This window comes from Apteryx rowi, unplaced genomic scaffold, assembly GCF_003343035.1.
Source record: "Apteryx rowi isolate R43461 unplaced genomic scaffold, aptRow1 scaffold_568, whole genome shotgun sequence".
In the NCBI taxonomy this organism is placed as follows: domain Eukaryota; kingdom Metazoa; phylum Chordata; class Aves; order Apterygiformes; family Apterygidae; genus Apteryx; species Apteryx rowi.
Window position 1 is genome coordinate 142,697 of NW_020450836.1, and position 26,939 is coordinate 169,635.

General features: G+C 39.3%; 1 protein-coding gene across 1 annotated transcript in view; it reads left to right on the top strand.

The window, feature by feature from the left end:
- The window catches only part of PLD5 (phospholipase D family member 5), a 116,581-nt gene that overhangs the window by 83,107 nt on the left and 6,535 nt on the right, over positions 1 to 26,939 (top strand). The window contains exons 5-7 of the mRNA XM_026082128.1: positions 16,989 to 17,186; positions 22,050 to 22,189; positions 24,338 to 24,503. Coding sequence (XP_025937913.1) covers positions 16,989 to 17,186; positions 22,050 to 22,189; positions 24,338 to 24,503 — 504 coding nt within the window. The remainder of the gene's footprint in view (positions 1 to 16,988; positions 17,187 to 22,049; positions 22,190 to 24,337; positions 24,504 to 26,939) is intronic.

Consider the following 26,939-nt stretch of genomic DNA (forward strand, 5'->3'; position numbering starts at 1 on the left):
GTAAAAAACAGTGAAACTATTTTCTTTGTTTTAATATGAATTAAAATTTCATTATGTTCAATATGGATTATTCTTCATTATGCTTTTTGGACTCATCTGTACTAGAGCTTGCAGCCGAAAGGCTCCAGGATTACTTGGAGTCTTGCTGCTTGGCTGCACTGTTAGCACTGGAGACAGGTCAGAATTGGTTTGAGATCCTGGGGCTTTTAATTTAGTTTTCCAGGCTCTCCTGCTTGTAACAACACAAAAGGTAGACAAAAGCAGTAGGTAGAATTCTTCTCTACATCCCTGTCCTCCTCTTGTCTGAAAGTACCAGTAGGCTCTGATAAAACCTAACCTCTTTTTCTTCCTGCTCTCTTCAAGATGATAAAAATTGGGAGATGAGCGTGATATCTCCAGGTATTGATAGCTGCATCTAAAAGGGCAGTTTGGAATTGTAGGTGTATCAGTGAAGGTRGTATCTGTGGGGAGCAATCCACATAGCCCTTTACTCAAAAGTCTCATCTCAAATATTGAGAAGGTGCATGTGGAGGAGTATTTTTGTCACAGCTTGAAGGCAGCACTTGGTGAGCAATACCACTCAGATTATTCCTTCTTCTCTCAACCCGTTTCTGGGAATACAGATCTGAATCAAAACTTTCCCAAAATTCAGGAAGCTCTGGAGTTTTACCTGGAGCGAATATGATCCATGGTTCTCTTTTTGTCCTCCCTGTCTTCTGACAACTGTGAATAAACCCTTTCCTTAATCTATGTCCTGAAAAACTGTGGTTTCTATTTATTTGTGTGATCTAAATTATCCTCCCATAAACACAGTGTGTCATAAACACTAGGCTGCTATACAGCTTAAGTGCATCATGATCATCCCATTTGTTTCCAGCTTTCCAAAAATCTTGCTCTAGTGGAACCACCTCTCCAAGTTAATCACTTAGACAAGATCTGTACATTTGCAATTTCTGTTAATGACAGTTGTGTCTTATCTTTACAGAACTGCATAGAGTGAAAAGCATACTATAATCAATTGTTCTTTTTTTGAACTTCTTTTATCTAAATGAGCCTCTTGAAGTTATGAAATGGTGCATCTGGCCCTTTTGAGATAAGACTATTTGACATTTAGTGGAATTACTTTTTCACTCAAGCAAAAGTTATACTGAGAGCTTCCTTTTGATATAATGTTGTTCTAGTATGAACTACAGTTATATCCCTAATGTGCATTTTAGACTGTTGCCAGTCGTTACCACCTTAAGCAATAATTTGCTTAATTTTCTTCCTGTCCCAGAACTGTTCAGTGGCATATCACTATTAGTAAACTGAGCACAATCTTAAGTGTCCTGTAACGTGGAACAAGGCTGTTTCGACTTGGTCATCCAGCAAGGTTCAAGCAAGGTCAGATGGGTAAACTTTAGCACTTAAACTACTGAAGCATGCAACAGAATGCCTTTGTATTGTATTTAAATTCATATTTTTGTGTTAAATAACATCTCTTATGTATTACAGAGAATGAATATCTACTTCTAGGAAGTTGTGATATAATTAGCTATATGATACAATCCTGAAAATGCTTGTGCTGCTAATCTCATTGATTTCAACAGGATTATTTTCAGAACTACCTAGCTTTATAAAGATAACATAAAGATGCAGCCCTAATCTTCAAGCATAGATGAATGAATCAAGATATTAAAACAGTATCTCAGTAGGTGTTACAGAGCTGTATGGACAATTAAATACCATTTTTGTGGGATTTTTTCTTGCCATGTATAAAACATGTTGGATTGTCAAAACTCCACTGTGATGTTGTTATAGCTCCTCCCTCAAAAGACAGACTGAAAATACATTTATTATTTTCACTGAGAGCTTGTGGCCAGGATGTCCATGTTTGACCAGATCTAGAACAGTGTGATGACTCTTACCTTTCTGCAAAATAGTAGCTTTTTCTTTTTCTTTCCTCTCTTGTGCAGGGGGCAGGGGTGGGGAGGCTGGATGTTACTCTTGGAAATGTGCAAAACTCACAGTGTCCCTTTATCATGCTGTACGGGGTTGTATTTTTGGAAGTCTGATGTTTTATTCTTTTAACTGAGATAGGCCATGCTTTTTCTGTGTTATATCCAGTAAATCAGGACAGTCAGCATTGCCTATTAAGCTTACTCTTCTTGAAATCTATTATCTGACCATCCAGTATTTACAAATGAATCTCAGTGAAGCCCCTGTGATGTTTTGCCTCTTACTAGCATTGCTAGTGGACAGAGGGATAGTTAAAGCCAGAGAGGAATAGGGGGAACATGGCTGCTGCACTTGTTTTGCATACATCTCTGTTGCTGCCTGGCAGCGGTCTCGGTTCTTCCTTACTCCTGTGGGGTTTCTGGTTTTGTGAAGTGAGTGAAGACAGTATGAGACTGTATATTTTCCTTGCTTTTGGAGCCAAAAAGACTTCTCATGCCTCCCCAGCTTTGCTGATTTCTCCAGATGCAGAGCCCATTCCCACTTGCAAGGCACTAGGCATTCCCATTTATCATAGCCTGTTCTCTCTTATCCTACTGCTGTGTGCCATTCTCACATGCTTCATCTACATTATGTGCTCGCATTCAGTGTAGGAGAGGACAAAACATAGCTTGCTGCATAATTTTATCTGATTTCTGTTGACTGTAGGAGTATGCTCACTGCTCTGTCTCTGACCTCTGAAATTAGATGCCTATCTTCTTCTCATCACAGGTTTTTTTCATGTGTTGTGAGAGTTTTGTAGAACAGGTTTAGAACAGGTTTACCTACCATTGGAGTAATCAATAATAAATTGCGTAAATCAATAAATAATGAACCTGCAGAATAAAATGATGGACTATCCAGTTTGAACACATAAGCTCATTTCTTTCCAAAACAGCATGTGATATTAATGTAGTTGGATCTCCACAGTCCAATGAAAAAGGGAAATATTCTTTTTCCAAGAAAAATAACCTCATAATCATTTGTTTACTTTTAATACTTGTCCATGTCATCGCTACCCCTTCAAATAATTAATTGCCCCTTCAAATAATTAATCCTTATCCTTAAATAAAGGATGTTGCAAAGAGAGTGTCTCTGGTTCTGGTCCACCATGAKGGTGGTCCCTTAGATACTTGACAAATAATATCTGTGCGTTAAGATTATCAGACTCAAGCTTTGGATGGGTTCTTGACATGTTTAGGGAACTGGAAACATGCAGGAATTAAGTGGCAGAGCACACACTGTACACCGTAGCACAGAAAATACAAAATAATCCAGATAAATGTGTGTGAAACTAGAGAAAGCTTTAAAGTCTGGTGTCTTGAAGCAAACAGGCAGGCAGTGTGGTTACCAGACGTCACTGGTGAGAAGTGTTTGTAGGAGTCCATACTCTAGAAATAAGGCTTAGTAGCCTAAGAGATAAGCTACTGAAATGAGCAGAAACTGGTTTTGGGAATCTCCCAGAAACTGCAGCATAAATACTGCACTTGGCAGTATTCTTGCCTTAAAAAAAAGTCAATGGCATCAGTCACAGTGATGAGAATGATTTCTAGGCAAAATTCTGTAAGGTATGTCTGCAGCAAACAGAAGAACAGTGTGCTCAAATCTGAATTTTTAAGTCCTCTGACCAAACACACTTACAAGTGTAAGTGCTTTAGCTTCCTTTGTGCTGTGTTAATTAAGAAGGCCTCAAATAGTAAAACCTGCTGAGAAGCAATGCATACTAATGCAGGTGCTGCACTAAAACAGCTTTATGGTTTCTGAACTGGAGCTGGCTTGCAGGCAGCCTGTGTGAGGTAGGGGCAGCAGGTTTGCACTCATCTGTGTAGCCATGCCACTGCTGCTCTCTGGGCCAGCGGCAGGCTCGTGTGAAATTGCTGCTGGAGTTCAGCGACAAGGGGTAGGCATGCCTGTGGAGTCATCGGTCTTAAGACCACCGTGGGCTATTACAGTCATTCTGATTGTCCTACATACCCACACAGGCCATGCACTCTGATCCAGTGGTGGCAGCATCAAGCTCAACAGCTGGTGGTAGCCTTGAATAATAAGTGATCTTACATGAGTGTAAGAAAGGCAGTAAATCCACTGCTTGCCCAGGAATGTGATTTATGTTGCACAGAAAGAGAACTTGCTCATTAAAACCTGGCTGCACCTCTGCGGGGGAGCTAATGCCCCACAGTCTATTCTGTCATCTCCCACAAGAACTTGCTAGCAACTAATCTTGGTCAGTGATGTTAATGAATGGAGGCAGATTCCCCTCGAAGGGATTTAGTTATTAGCATACCCCATCAGATGAGTCTTGTTCAACTAAACAATTAAAATAACAGCATTAAAATAATCATGAAAGTGATGTGTCAATGGTTCTCCCCCCACACGCACTTTGACATTGCACAGATCATAGTTCCCTTCTAGATAGAAATCTTCATTCAGAACTRTCTCAGCTCCAACAAGGCCACCAAATGCAGCAACCCAGTAGCCTCTCACTGTAACAGTGGAATTCTTCCAGGGGAGACTGGATTTGGTATTGTCCTATGCAAAAGATGTAGTAAATCAGGCAGAAATAAAATGCCATAAATCTCCATGAGTCAGGGCAAGGAAGGACAATCATTTCAATCACTCTATGAAAGGCATAATAGGTCTGCAGTTCAGTACAAAATCTCATCTTTCTATATACATAAGTCATCAAGTAGAACAAAATAGATTCCAACAAAATGTTCCTTCCACATCAATGCGCAGAATTAATGGCATCTCCAAACCTGAAAAGGTTTTGATACTGTCTTCATAAACATTAAGGCCTAGTTTGGAAGTCATCATGCAGTTGCCTTTCATAACTTTTCTAAGTAAATGGCAGTCACCAAAACAGTGAAATCATTGATGTTTGCATGGAATTGCCCAGGGCAAATTGTTTATCATTGCTTGAGAAAGGTGTATTGAGCAGGCAGCGCATACAAATAGAAATGTGAGATGTATCTTCAGAAAATTTCAGGAATAATGAGAATTTCTGTATGGGAAAGTCACATTTTTTGTAATCAGTGTAACGATTTATTAGGCAGTTCCTTCAAATTTAATGATATGGTAAATTTGTATGGTTGTGTAGCAAATCATTTTGTATGTAGCTCTGCTCTGTAAGTACAGAACATACATACACCATGTATATACTCCATGAACTTATATATACCTACAGTTTCATGATGTGTGTTCTACTTATTAAGATAATGTACAGAAAATGTCTTTTATTGTCTGTGTGACTTGCATTTTATTAATTTCAAGTCCATGTACGCCACAACAAAAAACTCAGTTTAAATAGAAATTATGTGAGAGAGAAATTTTATCTTCCAGTTTTAAGACTAGAAGTGAATGTTAATGCTGAATTGGAGTAACATATCAGGTATCTTTACAGATATTTCTTTCCTTTTCCTGTAAAAGTAAATTGGTCATTACCCAATATTGAGGATGGAAATGGCACCAAGTCTTAAAGTTGTGTCACACTTGTTTTATATGTTTCTTTCTCTTCGTTCTGTTCAAAGTTAATTTGTTAGAGATATGTAAGTAGACACTATACTGACTTTTATTAGCATATTTGATCTCTGGCATCTTTCATGTGCAGTGCTTGTGTTTCTTGCACAAGGGCTATTTCACATTATTTAGAAATTGAAAACAACTTTTCCATACACAGGAATAGTATTTGCTATGATATAGAAAAACACCCAGGTCATGACCTGATGCAATAAGTGGAATAATTCTCCTATTTCCCATGATTATTCAGCCATAACATGCATTCCTCCTATTTGTTCATGAAGTAGCAGCTAGTTAGTGGCTAGCTGACACCTCAGCTACTTCAGTACGTACAAAGAGGCTTGTTGGATGACCCAAATGATGTTATGTGTTTCACATGTAACATATCCCTTCAGCAGAAACAGGGAACTAGCAAAACATGAATTGGTGTGTTACCAAGTTTTACTGTTAGGGTCAGGAGACACAAATATGATGTATTAATTTAATTCCAAGATCTCTTCCTAAAAAAATATACCAGGACCACATCTTTACGGGAGAGTTTGCTTCCATACAGAAGCAGCCAGAAACCCTCAAATTTTTAAGGTGGCTACTCAAAATAATAGAAACAAAGAGCAATTATGGATTTCTAAACAGATTTTTGCATAGGTTACTGATTGTCTTGGGGCTGCCTGTGTCATAAATTGTTAAATTACTATACCTATCTAAGCTGGTTGGATTCCTAGCCTACCTTGAGGCCCTGCACACTTTGTTTAATCAAGGTTAAATCAAAAATTAATTAGAGCCTTTGGGTCTCTGCTTACATCAAGAGAAGAGTAAGGGTTTCTAAGAARTCCGATCAGGTAGTCTGGCAAGGCTGAACGGTTAGAGCAGTAGTTCACATGCAGTGTGACTGCTCCAGTCTGTGTCCATAGCATGCTGGGGAACTGCCACTCTGGCACCAATCCCTACTCATTTTTTCAGAGGAAAAGCCACAGTGTGTGTTGGTAAGGTTATAAATAATGCATCCAACTAGTCAACTACATGCTGTTGCATTTCCCTGAAGCCCCCAAATGCAAAAGCCACAAACAAGCCGGGCACTTTGAGAACAAGGGTTTATACAGAAATATCACCCGTATTCTGAAGTCAGCCCTTTGCATGTTTGTGTCTGTGTTGTACAGCAGAAGACATGTGGAGGCTGCCCCTTGCAGCTTTATTTAGGATGAGGAAAACCAATGCTAAGAGCTCGTGCTGCAGGCTCCAGCTGAGGAGGAAGAGAAGGTAAGGTCGGGTAGCCCCATGTGCTGGGCTCCAACGCAGGAGAGACAGAACAAGCAGACCAGACATCTGTGTGTGCCTGTGGCAAAGGAGACTGCAGGCCTTTCCAGAAGCCAACAGGCTTCTTCAGATCACTTTTTAGTTTCTTTTACCATTCTGCTGATAGAGTGAATTGTTTAATGTCATATAAGTGACACGGATACTGGAAATGTGATGGGGCTTGCTAGCAGTGAAATGGAGGCCAGCACAGCGTGTTCCTTGTCTTCACAAGCAGCCCTTTTTTTGATATAAGGAACAGAAACTGTGTTTGAAAAGAGAAACAGAATCAAATTAGAATTCACAGTAATTAGATTTCCTACAGTAAAACAAGAAATAAATCAAACATGATCCTGGGAAATGGTTCCTTACAGTTGCAAGTTTGCTTTTCCCCTAAAGAGAAAATTGAAGTAACACTTGTGCTTGCTTTGAGGGGGTAATGAAACTGTAAACTGAAAAGTCATTTGTAAATGATAAATTAGGCTCTGATTATGCCAAGTGATATTAATTATGCTGATAGAGTATAGAGCAAGGAGTTTTTAACTGATTCAGTTCTGCCTTCTGGCTTGCTCTGACAGCAGCGATGCATCACGCTTGCTTTATTAGTGAGCACCATCAACAGCAGTAACCAAACCTGAGCTTGTACTCTTAATGCTCTGTTAGGTTCTGCATAAACAGCAGCACAGAGTAGTCCATGGTTTAAAACGTTTATACAAATACATTTGATTTTTGCAGAGTTTTCCGTATTAATAGAGCAGATGGTTGAAAAATAAAGTCAGGTGATGGGGTTATTTTCTAATACAGTAAGGACACTAGAGATTGTTGTGTTTCTGTTTTGAAGATAGATGGCTACCTCCTCCCCATGATGTGCTTTTCATACCATGCCATTTTACAGAAAGCCCCACTTCTGTATGCATGCCTAGCTTGCATTGCATCTCTGTGGCAATATCTTTCGGCAGCAATTAAATACTGAATGTTACTTTTGTTCAGCATGGTTCTCTTAAGATCAGGGTGCTATGCAAAATAATGGCAGGTCTATCTATTGAATCTAAGGCGAATTGGAAATTAGTAGATCATCACTGTGCAGTTTTGTTGTTCTTGACCTATGGACCAGCAGAGAAGGAAATGGGACAAAAAAACTATCAACCCTTAGAATATTTGCTCTTCCTTATTGCGGCAGCTTTTTACTACTAGGTAATAAAAACGTACTGAGTTGTAACTTCCTTGGGACTTTTATTCTGCAAGAACCACTTACTGCAATCTCTCAAATGTACTTTCTAAGGGTGAGAATTAAAGAACTGTGGACTGATAGTGGCTGCCAAGCCAAATGTAATTGATCGATTCCATTGGGACACGGTCAGTCCAGTCGTTCCCTTCCTTCCTTTTACTGAAAATGCATCTTGACTTTATACTGATTATCTTTGGGTGCTTAAGTGGCATTCAGTGCAAGTGCTATGTGCACTATGTATCGAATGCATTACCTCTCTCTCTGGTCACATGTTTGGGTTTATTTTCAGCACTGCAGCTTGAATGATAGTTTTCCATTTTCAGTGATGGGATCAAGTTCTCAGCACAGGTTGAGAATATATTCTGATGTCAAGTAGAAGGGATTTTTTTTCTCTAGTTCAGTAGAAATTCTGCCTGTCAGACAGTTGTTTTCGAATCACTTAAAACCAAGATGATGGAAAATTAACCTTTGACCTCAGGCGATAAGCAGTGTTTGTAGGGGAAGAAATAAAGGAATAAAAAAGCTGATCAATTTGAAGAGCTGAGTGTCACAGCAAGGAACATAGAGCAACGTGAAGTGAGTGCTCGCTGGGCCAGAAGGCCACTCGCTCCTCACTGAAGTGAGAAACTAAGGAGCAAAAACTGGGTCTGGCCAGGAGCAAAGAGTGGACCTGGGGAGAGTAACTGGGGGGAACTCAGGTGCCCACAAGGACACAATACTCAGCACCGACTAGAGGGGACACAGGATGCTGCATCCCCCCATTCCTTGGCCATCATGAAATAGCCCACAGGGGAAGTGTCCCTACCCCTTCCCGGGATCCACACAGAAAAGGACAGTCTGGGGAGTAGTAGGTTACCAGAAAATCCAACCTGGTATTGCTGTCAGCTTTAATTGAAATCTACAGCTGACAGTGTGTGTGTGTCAGTATCTCTCTCACCTGCCATTATGTTTCTAGTTTTCTAAAAATTTAGAACATTACTTAAAAAACAAAACTAAAGATTTTTTTGTAGCCAAACCAAAATACAAAATCGCTATGTTTAAAAAAAAACCCTATTAACGAAGTTGCCAAAGTGAGGAATAGCCAGAATTAAGAGGTYTCTGCAATGTTAACCTACCTCCTTGATAGGTACTGTTGATAGTCTTTATTTACATGATCATATCTGTTTTTCCACAAGATTTCCCCACGCACACACACCTCGARCAGGGAGGTTGGACTAGATGATCTCCAGAGGCACCATCCAACCCCAACCGTGCTGTGGTTCTGTGATCTCTGCCTTGCCTGGCCATGCAACGGGCTATCCTTACTGAAAGAGCATCTATTCAGTATCTGGCTTTTCTTCATTCAACGCGTGGCTTTAGTGCGTGGTACTGCAACCTTCTGCAGAAAGGGGAATTATTAAGGTCCTCACAGGTTATTTTATATTGTCTTTCACATATCTTGGTAATGTTTTCTTCTTTATCGTGTTAGTTTTTAGAAAGACAGCCTAGCAGAAAAGCCTTTTCATATAACAAAGAGATTTCAAAACTTCCTTCAGCAGTGCGGTAGTGTTAAATGCCCCGTCTTGTTCCAGTGAGAGCTTGAAACCTGCATAAAGTTGCTGTTGCCCAAATTTTAAGGAGTAAGCTACGCTTCCTTGAATTTAGTCTCGACTTTTATGTTTTGTATGATTTTCATATTTATCAGCCATGTTTTAAACTACATTTGGACCTTGAGGAACCAAGAATGCCATATTCTTGGTATATGTATGGTTTAAATACCATACGTTTGAACAAATATTGTAGATGTCTGTGGCTCTATTTATCCATCTTCTTGTGATTCAAGTTTTTAACTTGAATAGGGCCATAAAACTATTAACCATTTCAAAGTTATTGCTCAGACTTAAGTCTATTTTGGGCAAAGAAATCCACCCAGGAAAGAGCTAGCCCCAGAGATAACTTGATACATTTGAAGACTCTGGTAAAATCAGCACAAATGCAGGGCTTCTGCCAGGCATAGTAGACATCCATGTATAGGTCTTGCAAGGTGATTCAGTGGAGGATATATGAGTTAAATTCTAGGAATTTCAAAATATCATTTATTCAATAAAAATATGTACAGAAAATAGGGGAGAAACAATAGTTTCATCATCAACAGTTAATCTCAAAATTTAATTTGTGCTTGAATTCTTTATGTAGTTTTCAAAAGCACTTTGAGTGGTTTTCAAAATAACAGGAAATTCAGGTGAAGAACTCTTATTTTGCCCTAGACAATTTTTTACAGCCAAAGATGCTGTAAATTTAGGCTTTGCATTTATTCACTCACAGATACTTTAACCTGGACATTGTTTTACTCACTTCCTGAGAAGACAGTGATCTTTACCATTTGTATTCATCTTTTCTAATCAGTATTTGCCAACAGTAGCATAGGTTTCATCTTATCGAAAGGAGGGAAAGTGGAACTTAAAGCAGAAGCAGGCCTGTGCTGAATTTAGATTTCACTGTTGAATTACTTTTGTTTCATCTTTTGTTTTTAATGTAACAAAGCCATGAAGCCTTTGCACTGTATTAATAGCCAAGAGAGAGAGAGTGTTTGGCCCTGGATGCGCACAGCGAGCTGCAGTTTGCGGCGAAGTGCTAGCTGTTTCAGTGTGCTCTAACACCTGCGCGTGATCCACGAGAGAGGAACTAAGGCTGTGCTGCAGCCTTCTCAGCATCTTAAAATTCAGGTGGCCTTTTTGTATTTTACATCAAAACAATGGCTGTGTGAATATGGGTCTGTAACTTGATGAATTTGTGATGAGCGTTACTCCTGTAATCCTGTTACCCTGAGTCTGCTACAAGTACTGCGCAAAGAAGCGCTTTACCTTTCTCAAATATGTTCTCTCTCCACTGGTGCCCCCAGAATGCCTGTCACCTCCTGCACTGCTGCCCAGAGCACAAATCGTGGGTGAGCTGTGCCTGGCGCGCGGCAATTTTTAGTGAGAGGTTAAGAAGAGCTGCATAGAAGGCAGCCTCATGATGATAGGTATGATCTGCAAAGACTCACAGCGCATTAAATGTACTAGATGAAATTGTAAGGGAGGTTTTCAGTAGGGGACAGGTGAGACTGAACTGAGTGAAAATGAACCATATGTTTGGAGTGCAGGGAGACCAAATAATTATAGCACATTTTTGAAAAATATAATGAACTTGCCACTATAAATACATGTGGCCTGCTCTGAAGTGTTAATTAATACATTGCATATTGTTTTTTCTTCTTTAGAATCTACTGAAGACTTTAGGTCATTTTAGGCCTTAGTAACTGTTTTATCAGCATAGCATGCTTTTGTTGTTCTATTACCGTACTGTGTTGTGATTCGCTTTTCGCTCAGTCATTCATTTGGAAATTGGTCGTTAAAGAAATCACAGGCTTGAAAGGATAGTGAAATATATTTTCAGACACTGGCAAATGAATGGGCAGCTGGGGAATGCACACAGTCCTGTATATAAAATGTCTATTCAGTAAAGATAGTGTCCAACAGGCCACCTGTAGTTTGAGTTTCTCTAGCACAGGCAGTGGATGCCTGGCACCTGCAGGTTGCCTGAGCTTTTGGGCAAATGGCAGTTAACACCTTAGCGAGAGATGCATGTTGTTTTCAGGATCAGGCTCAAATGTGAGCAATTATTTCCTGGGAGTGCTGGTGGACACCAAGTTAAGCATGAGGCAGCAATGTGCCCTTGTGGCCAAGAAGGCCAATGGTATCCTGGGGTGCATCAGGAAGAGTGTTGCCAGCAGGTCGAGGGAGGTGATTCTCCCCCTCTACTCAGCCCTGGTGAGGCCACATCTGGAGTACTACGTCCAGTTCTGGGCTCCCCAGTACAAGAGGGATGTGGCGCTACTGGAGCAAGTCCAGTGAAGGGCTACAAAGATGATTGGGGGAYTGGGACATGGAGAGAGCTGGGCCTGTTTAGCCTCGAGAAGGCTGAGAGGAGATCTTATTAACGTGTACAAGTATCTGAAGGGAGGGTGTCAAGAGGATGGAGCCAGACTCTTTTCAGTGGTGCCGAGCAACAGGACGCGAGGAAATGGGCACAAACTGAAACACAGACACTTCCATTTGAACATGAGGAWATACTTTTTCACTGTGAGGGTGACAGAGCACTGGAACAGGTTGCCCAGAGAGGTTGTGGAGTCTCCTTCTCTGGAGATATTCAAAACCCGCCTGGACGCAATCCTGTGCAACGTGCTCTAGGTGACCCTGCTTGAGCAGGGGGGTTGGACTAGATGATCTCCAGAGGTCCCTTCCAACCTCAACCATTCTGTGATTCTGTGAATTATTAAAAAAAAATTATGTTTTTTTTTTTTGAAAGAAATTAAGGAATTTTGTAAAGCCTCCTGCTACATCTACCACAATTCAGATATTACAAGCTGTGAGCCAGATTGTGCTGCTCTTATGTAGGTCAAGTAGTGCCTTGCCTACACAGTGGGGTTGTTAAGAGTGTATCTAAAGGTAAATATGAGAGGCACTTCGTAGTCTGTAAAGCACAGGATAAGGACACAACATACATCTGTCTAACCTATGGTCCAAATGTATTTGAAAAGTCTTATTATCTCAGTTTATGAAATTTATGACGTTATGCATTGACAACCCATATTGTTTAGGTTCTTGTTTTTCTCCTTGCTTGTGTGATGCCTACTAATGTACAAGAGAAAATGAGCAGAAATTTCCATTAGTGAAATCTTGCTCTTTTTCAAGTCTAGTAAGGAATTCCTCCTTGTTGTAAAAATCAGTATCTTCCTATCTAGGCTATATTTATTATTTTTTGCAGTTTAACTGATTTCAGTAGTTTGAACATCATTTATCTTTGTACAGTGGACCATTTCCTGGGTCTTGTGTAATCATTTATTTCTCTGGTTGTTTAAGAAAGCAGTTACTGGCAAGAAAGACAAAGGTCGATTTGGTAGCCACTGATAGCTGCTTTGCACAAATGTAAATGGCTTGGCAAAGAATAAGGCAAAAAGCCATGTTTTCCGTTCTTTGAAAAGAACACTGATGGTGGCTCTTCACATAGACGGAGAAAAAAACTGTTCATGACAGGACATGAAATTTTCTATCCAGAAAACTATTCCTGTTGCCAGCCCCCACAGCAAACTCTGAAAATGTCACTCACAAGCAACTGATTTTCACCTCAGAATATTTCAATTCCATTGTGCGGCAGTCACATTTGTGGCTCTTACTTTCTTTTGAGATTTATCTTCTTTAGTTTTATTAAGGTTTTGATGTCTTCTTTGAGACCTTCTTCACTCTATTTTTTTCCATGATATTTTCATTACTGTGTAAGTCACTTTTAAAACACAGTATGAAGAAATACTTTCCTTGCCTTATGAGCTCTTGCCCTCAAGATTTTTACTATGACAGGTATCTCAGATGATGCTTAGCAGCAGGTTTCAGTCATTGCAAGTCAGGGACCAATACTCAGATTTCAGTTCTTTCAATATAAATCCACTTTTTCTGCCTCTCCTCTGAGACTATTAAAAAAAAAAAACTGTAATAACAGCAGCTCTTGAACTGAAGAGAAAGTCTTTTCCCTTATCTAGATGACATACCACTTCATACTAAATCTGTCACTAGCATATCCTTGCTGCCCACTCTCTGAAATGCCTTCAAGATGATGGGCTTTGTAATTAATTGGAAAAAAGAGCAGTCTCTCCTCACCTCAGAGTATGGGAATAAAAATAGGCTTAGTGTGGAAGATGCTTCTGAAACAGAAAAATTTTTTGGTCTCCAAACCTACTAGAGCTGTTTTGCAAGAAAGCAGGAGGCTGATGGTTTATTGCATACAAGTATGCATTGTTTGTATTGTTTTCATTTCAAGGTGACTTATACTTAAACTGGACCATAATGAGGTAACAGAGTGATGTCTAACCTGGTTTCCTAAGGAAATGAGGTCTGTATTGTAAGCATGTGAGTCACCGTCTGCCTTCCTCCAATAACTCTGAATCTATTTTCCAGGTTCAAGCAAATTTGAACTTAAGTTCATAAAAGCTTAATGGAAATAGGCAGCTGGGTAAAGAGGATAAATGTGTTTTCCCAGAGTGGAAACCAGTCTGTATCATGTACCAGAGAATGCATATAGGAGAGAGCTTTTATCAGGACTTCAGAAGCATGAAAAGCTTTGATCAGTGCTTGCCTCCAGAGAAGCCGACTGCAAGACACACTGCCATGGGAAGCCAGCATTCATTACTGCACTGTAAATACATCTCTGGAAATGGCTTTGTTCCAGTCTGCAACTGGAGTCCGATGGGGGTGACTGGGACCTTTGCGGGACTTTGCAGGGCACCATGCCGGCTCCTGCAGACTGCCTATTCCCGTGGGAGGTACTAACAGCTTCTGGGGAGAACTGGCAGGTCCCTGGGCAGTCTTTTGTTTATGGGGAAAGCCTGGTGGTCAGGCAACAGCTAATCTTTCATTTTACAATCAGACTATGTGGGGATCTGTAAAAATTGCACTTAAAAGGTTATTAGTGCCACAGGCTTCCTCCTTACGAGAAAGCACTTGCACAGAAGGGCAGTCTCTTAGTTTGCAGGCAGGAAAGCGACACACTGTGATCATTCCTCCTCAGAGGTGAGTTGTTCTAACAGATGCAAGCCCGGCAGGCTCTGGTGTGCTGTCAGGACACTGTTTTATCTTTCCTTTTAATGAAAGGGATAGAGTGGAATAGTAATAAAGGACTGATAAATGAAAGGAAAATTGTAACCATGTAATTATGTCAGAATCTACTAACAGCCATGAAAAACTGATTAAACCACATTATGCAGATGCATGTTGCAGAATACCATTAGTAAGTCCTTCACAATGGCATGCCTGGCATTTAGGAGAACAGCACTGGCAGCACACAGTGAAAACAGAGATAATGTATAGTTTAAAATATTTGGAGATAAACAAGTGCATAGAGGACAGGGACAGCCTAAAACTGAATATAGTAGAGTCCTCAAAGATATCAGCACCCAGGGGAAAAAAAATGTTATTCTAAACAAAATGTTTGACTGGGTTGTTGTGCACAGCTTGGAATAAGTTAAATTTATTATAGAAACATATTTATTGGCTTATCCGTAAAATGAAAGGCTGCAGTGCAGTAAGCAGTATTTTCCAACTATTCGCAAATTACAGATTGTGCAGACTAATGGAGAAATTCCATCTTTTTTCTGAATTAAGTTAAACAAGCTTGCGGAAATTTTCTGATTTAGGCATTAAGATTATTAGGTAACATTCCTGTGGTTGAAACAGTTTTGTAAATTATTTTGGGAATGAGATTGTTCATGGTTGTGTATTCTGATGTATGTGGTATTTCCAACTCAAGGACTTGAGGAAACTGTCACTTATCAAGTTTATTTTCCATTGGAGTATTGGGATTTGCTGTTTCCTCTCACCCACCGTGAAACAAGAACAAAGGTTCAATTCTGTCCTGCACTTCCCTTCCTCTCCCCATTCTTGCACAGAGCTTCTCATCCGCAGTCAGGGAAGAATTGTGCAGGAACAAGCTCTAAGATAACAGTGTTCCCTTGGGCTTCAAAAAAAGATGTGTTTCTTCCAAAAACTACCCCACTTGACTGTGGAAAGCCCATCTAAGGGGAAAAATCAAAGGGGATTTTAAGGAGTCACTGAAAGGATGAGCATGCTGGAGAGTTCATATGCTCCTGATTTTCTCCATTGTGCTAGGTCCTCTGAGACATGCAACCAACAGAGCTTGCCAACAGAAGAACAGCATGGGTCCTTTAAATATTTATCCTGCATATTTTTTTCCAACAGATACATACAGATTTTCTTCTCACTTTATTTTTGGAGATGGCTGAACTAGTGTAAATGCAGATAATGAGTGATCAATAGCATCTGTGCCCACAGTGGTGTTTTCCTGAGCCATTACAAACTAAAGGAAGGGAGAGAGAATCGTGAGTGCTGATACACTTTAATTACAGAATCCAGGCAATATATTTTTAAATGAAAATATATCAACAGCTTAAGCGCTGAGATGTGTGATAAGGGAAACCTCTGCCAAATTAGGGTTTAAGATAGTGAGGAGACATGCTTTTAGTTAAAAGCAGTGGTAAGACTATGTGTCCATAAAAGGTTAAAGCATTCACCATACTATAGTATATACATTTACTTGGGCTACTTCTTCTTATTCTTTACATGTGAGAACAGTGATGCATTTACAAAGTGCTTTTCACAGAAGAGTATCATTATCTCCATTTTTACATGTGAGGAAACTGAGGCCTAGAAATTTGAGGTACCCTAGTTGAGGTACCATACCACAGCAATAGTAGAGTTAAGAACAGAATGTTTTTGTCTCCTGCCTGAGTGCACTATATACTGGACCATGCTGTTTTTAATACTACAGTAAATTTATCTACTGATATTAACAAATGTCCAGTTTTTCCATCTTTCTATCTGAAGTTGGARCATCATATTCCCTCTCCAGCAGAGAGATACTGTAATTTCCTAGAAGAGAGTCCATTTCTTTCAACTTTTTCAGAATTTACTGGACACAAATTGCTTCTGAAGTAGGAAGCTGTCACTGATAGCACTGTGTGCACTCATGCCTCCAAGGCCAAGTGGATGTTCCTACTGTAAACAAGATTTTAAAACCCCACCCCAGCCAAGAGTAGTAAATCTCAGGCAACACCTACAACAAAAATGGTGCTTCTGACAAACAGCTGTCACATCTATGTTGGGTCTGTAAGGGTGTGTTGTCTTCTATCAGGATACATCGTTCTGAGGAAATACACTGAACATATAYACCCTGTTATAGGTTTGCCCACTTCTGACTTTGAAGATTTAGCTCATGTGCTTGCCTTTAAAATAGTACTGTTAAGAATGTTCTTGTAGTTGATAGTAATTGATAGTGAGCACAAGGTAAACTTTTGGAAGTTACCCTTCAGACACTGTTTATGTGCTTGCTGCATACGTCCACAGATACATCAGCAAAAATACTGCTAATGATACAAACTTTAATTTCACAGATGAAGGAACTTGGCATCATCGTGTACAACTGTAGCTGCCTGGTCCTGGATTTACAAAGGATATTTGCCTTGTATAGTTCATTAAAATACAAGAATAAAATACCTCCGAGTTGGTCTAAGAGACTATATGGAGTGTACGATACGCAAAATAAACTGACACTGCAGCTGAACGAGACAAAATCAGAAGCCTTTGTGTCGGTAAGTCCTGAAAAGAGTATCTTGTCTTGTTTGCAGGGAGGGAGGGAGGGAAGGGAGGAATCTTATTTAACACAGGAGATTTTTTGGAGAACCTGGAAATGTAACACATCTGCTTACTCTCCTAATATTGTCTGTTTTGAATAACTTGAGCAGTGGGTTAGGTAGATGTTAGTAGCATATATGAAAGAAACTCAGATGTCTCTTTACTCATATAGAGATATTCATAGTTCCCTGCATAAAGGCCATCACAATGCTGTGTTCTCCCTGACAGATACTGGCTGGTGAAAAGGGAGTTTATTACTACACTGAATACCTTTGCTTTTATATCCTATATTCTCTTTTTTTTAAAGTTCCTCCTTTTTCTTTTTAAGCTGCTTAAGAGAATCTGTGTTCAGGAAGACACATAAACCCATTAGAAATTAACAGGACTACCGACAGAAATTACTATTAGTACAAACATATATGGTGTAAATTAAGCCTGTACTTAAGCATTTCTCTAAATTGGTCCTAACTGAGGAAGATTCACATCACTGCGAGGTACTTAGCCAAAGAAGCTATTAAGATTGCGAATCATGCAAGGGACTGGAAACTCAGGTACAGAGATAAGGCTGCTACAGTTGTCACTTACACAAGATGGAACTTGATGGGAAGTCTCACACTGCTGAAAAATCAAATCGTTCTGTTGTCTGGGGAAACAGTCATTTCAATAGGTATACTTCTGTGGGGAAGTCTGTAATTGAAAGGTTTAAAAAATGTATTGTCTTTTCCTATCGTGCAGAAGAAACAAATCACAGTACATTTTTTCATTCTGATTTCTGTGATATTGTACCTGCATGTAATTTGCCAGGACTGAAGCTGCTGTGAAATTTAATTTGTGTATCATTCTTTTTCCTTTCTCTATAATTTTCACCACTTTTCTCTCACATTCAGGAAACAATAGAGCAGCCCTTCAGGCAGCTCATTTATTTACACTAGTGGACATAAGGCGAATGACTTGGAGTAAACAAATTGTTTATCAGACATCTAAAATGATAAACAATAAGCTTGCTATCAGAACTTGTATTTTTATCAGTGATTTATAAGGATTAATCCTTTTCATTCTGTTCCCTTGAACACATTCATGCTTCTGTAGTATAGTAGCTTTTATCTTTTAAATGATATTTTAAAACTTCTAAACTTTAAACAACTAAGATTAAGCATGACAAATATAGATGAGAAAAAGAACGAGGAAAAAGAAAAAATGAGAGACTGTGGTATATCCCTATGGAAACACTGTCTCTGTATTTTTTATGGGAAGAAAGGGTGCAGTTCTCTATCTCACCAGTGATGCAGCAGAACTGGAAAAAGGTACACAGGCAAGGTGATAGAGATGATGAAAGATGGAGTACATGTATTATCCATTTTGGAGGTAATTACATAAGTAAAAAAAGGATTTAAAATCAGGACTATCATGAAGGAGATAAAGCTTTATTTACCATTCTGCATAATACAAGGGGCAACAAACCATTGCTTTATAGCTAGTTAAGCCTAAAATAACACAAGGCATGTAGCATACTATTAAGTTACAGGAGCCTCGAGCACAGTATGTTGGTGCAGATGAGTGGTTATATGGGGCAGGGTTTACCTGACCTGTCGTGAGCCACACAAAGTTCAGATGTCCAGGTTGTTCAGCCCGTACAGTCAGTGGAGAGGGATGGCTATTTTAGAATGAAATGAATGAAAATCTGAAAGTGCCTAAGACAGCCAGGATTAATAGCCTTCTGAAGAGACATATATATTTCCATTGATTCTGGAGAGAGCTGTAAGGACTAGCTTAAATTAGAAAACCAATTTTTGGACAGTTAGCTAAAGAGCTGTAAAATGAATTCCACCCAAAGTAGCTGCCCTTCTTAAAAGCAGTATGCAAACTCCTACCCCCTTCCAAGCAACCTGTAAGAAATGGAGAAATCCTGCTGAAAGCCCAACCTGCAGGTCACACAGCAACGAAGGCTTGGCAAGGCTAACATAAGGGATATGGGAGCCGAGACAAAGACCAGTGGAGAGGGTCTCTACAAAAACTGCTCTTCTGCAGTGTTTTCAGAGTGTTCACTTCCTCTTTGTGATTTGTTTTCTTCTTTTCTGGGCTGGGACAAAGGCCTCTTGTCTTGTAGTTCCACTTTCGAAAACAAAAGAAAGGAGTTACTGGTACTCAAAACCTCAGATCAGCTAAGTCTAACTCCAGGAGGTCCCTGAACTTGTAGTCACAGACAGTTTAGTTACTAGGTTATCATCAGGAAAAAAGAATGCAGTTTATATAGATGAACTATACGAATGTAAAGCTTGAGAAATGGACTTGAATGAAATTGAACCACCTCTACTTGTTTTGATACTGTTCTGATGCAATAGAAAAGCAAGCCTGCTCTCACTGAAGGCAGGTACCTAGTACTGAATTTGTCCAAACCTCCTGAACTGAATTAGCTCCCAATGTACATTATGCAAGAACTCACCAGGGCAAAGAATGAATTTACACAGCTTGCAAAGCAGGGAGTTTGTGTATCGCTATTCACTGTGTATCAGCAGCAGTCTCTCCACTTTGAAATCATCAGAAGCCTTGTCTATATGGTGAAAGAGATGGCTGAATCCATAGGAGATAGTGACTGTTATATTACACAGTTAGGAAGCATGTTTAATTTCTTCATTATACCATATATGCTACATTTCAGCATAGCACCAGTCTCTGTGCTGTTCTTTCCCTCTACTAAAAAGATGAGGATAGGAGAAAGATTATTACTATTTTTCATCTCAAAAGATAAGAGTGAGAGGAAAAAAGAAAGTTCAATCTTTAGAATCAGTTCTTCCTGCCTGAAAACAGGCTTTACAATAAATTTCTCACCTGCTATCAAATTCTCAAAAATTCAGCAGCTGTTTACCAGCATGCCCATCTGAAGGACTGTCACAGAGTTGTGCTGGGCTGTTGGTGAAACCGAGTGTGAGCATCACTGTTCTGTACTAGCAGTAAGTAAAGAAGAAAGTCTGCTACAACCTAGGGAGCACCACTAGTTGYCACCACTGCCCTGTCTGTGAAGCCAGGGTGGGGGAGCTGCCCATGCCCAGCTTGGCTCCTCTGCTCCTTGGGCCCCCAGCCCTGCGGCTCCCTCCCTTTCGGTCTGGGACAACACAGCCACACTGAGCAGGGGCATTGCAAGGTACTGAAGGACTATGTTGGTAGGCTTGTTTCTGCTAGTTGAAGACAAGTATCAAATGGGTATTTAGTCAGGACAGCAAGTATTAGATACTAATACCGAGAAAGTACCAAAATATCTTTATTGAGCTGAGGGGGGTCAGCTGTACCTCAAGCTGACAAGTGGAATGCCCAAACACAAGTGTTAAGAGTGAGAATCTTACCAGAAAAATTTTTTTCTAAATACCTTTGGTTCACTGATCTTTATCATAAACTCATCTGAAAAAGAAAATGCGTAACTTTTTCATTCTTTAGCTGTTCCGTCTATAACTTTAAACTTGTATCCAAGAAAATATTAAGAAAGTATACAAATAAAATCACAGTGCAGTATCCTCTTAAAACTGATTCAGATGATAGACATAAATTATGTTTAACAAAATCATTTTACACTGTTTCTTGAGTCCAAACTCATTGTTTGAAAATATATTTCACTTTCAATCTTCTGGCTATATAAAACAACATACATAAAGTCTTTTTTTTTAATATACTTGGGAATCATGGCTATAAGGTTGCTTAGCAACAAAACATCATCTTTCAGACTGGCTGATAAAAACACAAGAGGGTTTGGGGGTCTTTTTCTAGTGTGCAGGAATGGATCTTGAATACTGATCTTGAAATCTTACTGCTGTTAATTATTCTGTTATTATTCTGAACTTATTTATTTGCAGTAAAAGTAAATCCTTAAGAACACCAGTCAGTGATTAAGGCACCACTGTGATAGGCACTGTATTGGAAAAAAAAAGAAAGAAAATCTGTCCCTAAAGGAAACACACTAATCTATCTGTCAGGATGCAACGCAAGCAGATAGCAAAGGTGAGAAGATCAAACAGCAGCAGGGAGGCAGTGGGTTGGTAGAGCAAGAGGCACCTGCTCTGGCTAAGCTGCCTTTAACAACTGCTGCTCCCAGGACCTGTGTTGCTTTTGAGCAGTCTGGCAGGTGGCTCCTCCTCTTCCCTGTCCCAGTTCGAGAGGAAGAGCAGAAGGTCCTTGGCCTCTCTGCTAGGTGCAGGGGTAACTTCTCATGGCTTCCCAGACTTTGCCTTGCTGGCTGACCCATTTAAAATCCCTAAATACAGAACTGAAAAACTAAAATCTCAACTTATCACTTACCAACTCAATAGTTGGTATGTTGGTATTTATATATGGAGATAAGTTTTAAAGATAATTTTCTTGAAAATCTACAGCATCTCCTTGCAGCAGTGACTCTTAGCAGATGGTGACTTTGCGCAGAACTTTGAACAAGATTGACATAATAAAAACTTAATTCTTGACTGCAAGTGATGGATCAGCTTCACAGTTGTAAGAACATAAATTTTCCTCCATTTAATAGTAGCCAGTACTGTGACGCTTTGGAACAAAAATTCTCTGATACATAACAAAAACTTTTCAACTAGAGCTGCTTTGATGACAATGGATGTTTTAAAGTTTGTGCTCTCTGCATTTCACCCACAATTATATCTAAATGGAGGAAAATTAAGCAAATAACTCTCCTTTGCAACTTTGTATATTCTAGCAGGACAGTTAAAGGTATCAGTTAATAGTTGCTACTGAAATATCTAATACTGCTTGCTAGAATGAAAGTAGGGTGGGGGGAAATCTCTCCATGTATTTTAAACGCAGTATTTGAACTTTTGCCTTCACAGAATTCACCTAAACTCTTCTGCCCAAAGGACAGAGTCCTGGATATTGAAGCTATATACAATGTTATTGATGATGCAAAACAGTTTGTATACATAGCTGTCATGGACTACTTGCCTATTGTCATTGACACAAATGCTAAAAGGTGAGTGTCCATGTCCAGAACAAGCATGTTATCATACTGTTGATAAGGTTTACTGGACAAAATGAACCCACAGGAGATTATTTACTACTGTGGACCAAATTTCTTGGGGCCCAATTCTGCTCTTATTGAAATCAGTGAGAGTTCTGCCATTGATTTAAATGGGAGCAGAATTGGGACCTAAGAAGACATTTCCAGTTTTGGGTCCTAAGGTTTGGATCTGTCTGTCGAAGGAGATCAGAACTTGTCTAGTCTGACCATCTGCAAGTGACTGGAACCCAGGAATACAAGAACCTGCCTATATATATAAATCGTATTTCTTACACTGCTGTATTCAGTGCCTTGATACCAAAGCTACTGGCATTGTATGAATACCATACAGATACTTGGTATGACAGAGAGAGTGAGAATGTGTATGTGTGTAAAAGATAAATAACATGTTTTGAATTCTAATACACAATGTGGGAGATGTCATAATTTTACTGAAATATACATATATGAGAATTCAAATTCTGCAGGTTACAGTTTATTTCCCATTTTGGTTAACTGAGAGTTGCTAAAAACAAACAAAACCATATTTTTTTACGCATGATGTATGTATGGACCACATTTTTAAAAAGCACTCATGACCCAAAACTGGAGCCACAGCGTAATAAAGCCATTCAACTCAGAAGGCTAGGTAAGTATTCAGTGGTCCCTGCTACTCTTGATAATACTTGCTATGAATTGAGCTTCTAGTACAGCTTGCCATTCCATCTATGTGCTCTAAATTAAGCACTCTTAAGCCAAACTAAAAATCTGGTTATGTGCTTTCTTCCAGATTTTCTTAAGTAAAGATGAAGAAATGGGTTTTGTTCAAATTTTTCAAAAAAAACCCTATCATTAAACCTTTCATTAACCTATCTGAATGACATCAAGCATAAGATACTTTATTTCCACAGGAGTTTTTCGAATGAACTTATTCCATACAGCTTTTATCACACTGATAGAATCATAGTTTTGTAGGAACCCCAGAGTTTCATCTTATGCATCCCTGTCATTTCTCGTTTAGGCTGTAAAGTATCTTAGCATGAGTCACAGTGTTGCAGGTGATCTATGCCACTGTACGGAACAGCAGTCTCCTGTAGTTCTCCTTCCTTTGTTCCCATCCCTAAAGGATTCAGAAATCAATATGGATTTGGGAGATCCAGGAGAGCCCCCCATGTGAATCCTCTTATACTTTTCCTAGCAGCATGGCTTTGTAGTTGAGGAACTGCCACAGCTTCCCTATCTTGTCAGTTCCCAATTCTCGCCTGTAAGTTATTTTCTGGAATAGCAGAGCTCGAGCTTCTTTCAGCTGAACTCCTTGACATGTGCTGGAGTGACGAAAGCATGCATTTTCTTTAATTCTTCCTGTCCAGACCTGCTCCCACCCAAAGGTCAGGAACTAAAAGCTCCTAACTAGTGACTGTGAGAATGGCACCATGGAAGCTACTATCCCATTCACAACAGTTTCTCCAGTCCTCATCAGGAAGAGAGGCAGCATCCTCCTTGCACAACCCATCTCCTTTCCCCACTAAATAGTGTGGGCACCCTGCACTGGAGCAGCCCTCCTTTCTCCAAGCAGGGAACTTACAGGAGGTGTTCCAGTTCTCAACCTGTATGGTCCCAGTACAGAGGGAAAGTGAGGGCAGGGAAGGATTCCGTGTGCCTGTTCCCTCACTTGCATAACTAATAAAAAATTCTTCTTGTCCCCCTGTCTGGGCTGGGTAAGGAGCACCCTCTAGCTGTAGCTCCTTCTGTTTCTTTGACACCCAAGAGCTCCACTGCTCCACCTAAAGGCAGTGACACAGGAATAACTCTCCTGGCCATGGGGAGACAAGGAACATGTATTTTGTGCAAGGGGCAGCTCTCACCTACAGAAATAGAAGATGTGCGCAGCCATCTTCACTGCCCCCATGGTGACAGGTTTGGTGCAGGGCAGAATGACATAAAGGATTCTGGCAGATCAGTTCAGTCAGAACCCCTTCAAGTGAGAACCGCATTCCTTAAATTGCTGGAAAATGCAATTCAAATTTTTTTATAGTTTTCTCTGTGATATCTAAGTTTGTCTGTATAAAAAAAAWTTTTTTTTTTAAAGACCTCTGAATATACTGTATTCTCTCTCCACAGATACTGGCCATATTTAGATGGGAAGATAAGAGAAGCTTTAGTTTTACGAAGTATTAAAGTACGACTTCTCATAAGTTTCTCCAGAGACACAGATCCCCTTACATTTAATTTTGTTTCATCTCTCAAAGCTATTTGCACTGAAGTTCCCAGCTGTAGTTTGAAAGTTGTAAGTATAATCCATATTGCTTTGAAATCTAAGATTCTTCCCCCCAAAAAATCAAGAAAACTTCACAACAACTGAAAAGCGTTCTGTGTTAGTATGGAAACGTTTAAATTTCATTAAATAACATATGTATCATAGTGGACTAAATTTAATCCTGGAAGTAGCAGACATAGAAACAAAGACAGGAAAGTAAAATGATGCCAGAAGGCAGTCTGTGTTGGGGACAGCTCATGTAGAACACTACATCTGGTCTTTCATGGCAAAGCTAGCAGAGTGAACCACAGTTATGTCTTGTTTAAACTGGCTGCTAATAGTAAGTGTGACAGCACAAAAATGTTTTTTAGTTTGCATTCGTGTAACCTTACTGTGCAGCTCCATAAGCATCTACTTTTCCTTTAATAAAGTACAAGAAAAAATAATGGAAGGTTTAACATTACATTCAGAATTATGAACAAATATTATGCAACCACATTATACATGCAGTACAGGAAAGTGAGAAATACCATATATGTCATGCTTGCATTAGAGAACAGAGTGCATGGCAAGTGCTATTTAAAATCTGATATATTCTTAGGAATTGAGGGATGCTGGAACTTACAATCATCTTGTACCAATTTCTTTTTTTTTGTGGAGAAAATTTTCTTAAATTGCTAAATCTGCTAAATTATTTTGACTTTTTAAATTTGATAATTTAAATAAAACAAGTACTAATACTGCTTGTGTTACACTAAGTGGTATTTATGCATATCAAGAAATAGGGATTTTTTTATGAAATACACTGTTACAAGTTTGTTAGGTGAGAAGCAGCAAAAAGGTTGGTAATTCATGTTGCTCACACTGCTCAAGCCACTTTGAACAATTTCAAGCAACCTGTAGCTCCTTCTGTATTTACCATCAGAATTCTATCTATGTATTCAAAATTACTCTTTAGTAAATAACACCTAATGCTCTACATACTTGTAGCCATTTTCCTCTACTTAGAACAGGTAGAATCTTTAGGACAGAATTTATCTTGCAAAGAACTAAATGCTAGGAGGAAAATTTTTGATTTCTATGTATCTATTCTAGATAAATATTGTAGCTAGAGTATCTCTAGTTTGAAATACAAATATAACAATTTCCAGTAATAAAAAATAGCACACCCCAGATTTTAATACAGTTTTAATTTACGATGCAACTCAGTTACCTCTGTGCTGTGCATCAGCAGGACATTCTGCATACTGGGTAAATTACTGCCTTAAACAATAACAGACTTAAGATTGTTTTGTTATGAGTAGCACCTTAAGGCTCAGAGTTTGCTGGTTACTATTTGTGAAACTGTGGCACAGGCTTCATCATGACACTCATTTACTTCACAAAACATGACAGATAAGTACTGTTTTTTCTAACTTGCATATCCTTTATGCTTATCTGGTTATAGCTAGGATCAAAGGGTAAAAATGCATGGCGGGGGGGGATGACAGCTAACAAGGTAGAAAAATTAAATGTTCCAAATTAATGGAAAAATCTGCTCTTCCCTTTGTTTCTGCTTTGGGTATGAGAAAACATGAAGTCAGACTAAACACTGTACAGAAAATACAGTCAAGTGCAGGCATGTATTGTATGTTTTTATACACAAGAACGTTGAAATTTTAAGAGAAACTTAAACTAGAAATTCTCACTAAGATTTTACTTAAATTAGAAATTGAATGGTGGCAATTCGGTTTAAATTGTCCTAGTACCTTAATATTGTTCTGACAGAAATGGCATTTCCCCATCTTCCATTTTCTTGGGGATAACATATCTCAGTCCTACAACAAGTATTTTAATAATTTTTTTCTTTCATTTAGGTTTTGTTCCCTGTGAAATGCTTTTTCGTGATTGTTTCTTTCCTTGGAAAGACCACTTTGGCTAACTGGTTTCCAGGAGGTGCCCATGGCTTGCTGCAGGGTACACTGCAGCTGTTTTGCCAAAGGCAGGAGCCCAAGGTACACTGTCAATCTTGGAGAAGATTGTTCAGCTGCTTCTGTTGAATGGAAATCTCCTCTTGATTTCCCCAAAAGTCTTTGACCAGGCCAATGGAAGTTTTGGTATTGCCTAACTAGAAACCAGGGCCCTGCAAACTAGTTATGCCTGGCAGTGTCATGATCAAAACCTGCAGCCAACCACCATTTCTCTCAATTTTCACTCAGTTGTAGAGATCAGAAAGGCAGGGGATGGCAAGATGCGATCTCCTAGTTGAGACAGTCTAATTTTAATGCATTTCTTCTATCTAGAAGCAGGTTTTCCTCTTTTGCCACAAAAATGTCTGGCAACACTGAGCAATTAACAGCACTGAAGCCAGTCAGAAAGAGATTAATCCTTAATTATGCATTCCTTAGCATCTTACTATGGATTGTGGAGTCCACGTTAAATAAGCATTGAGGAGTCATAATTATTGGATTCAACTGAAACTGTCCT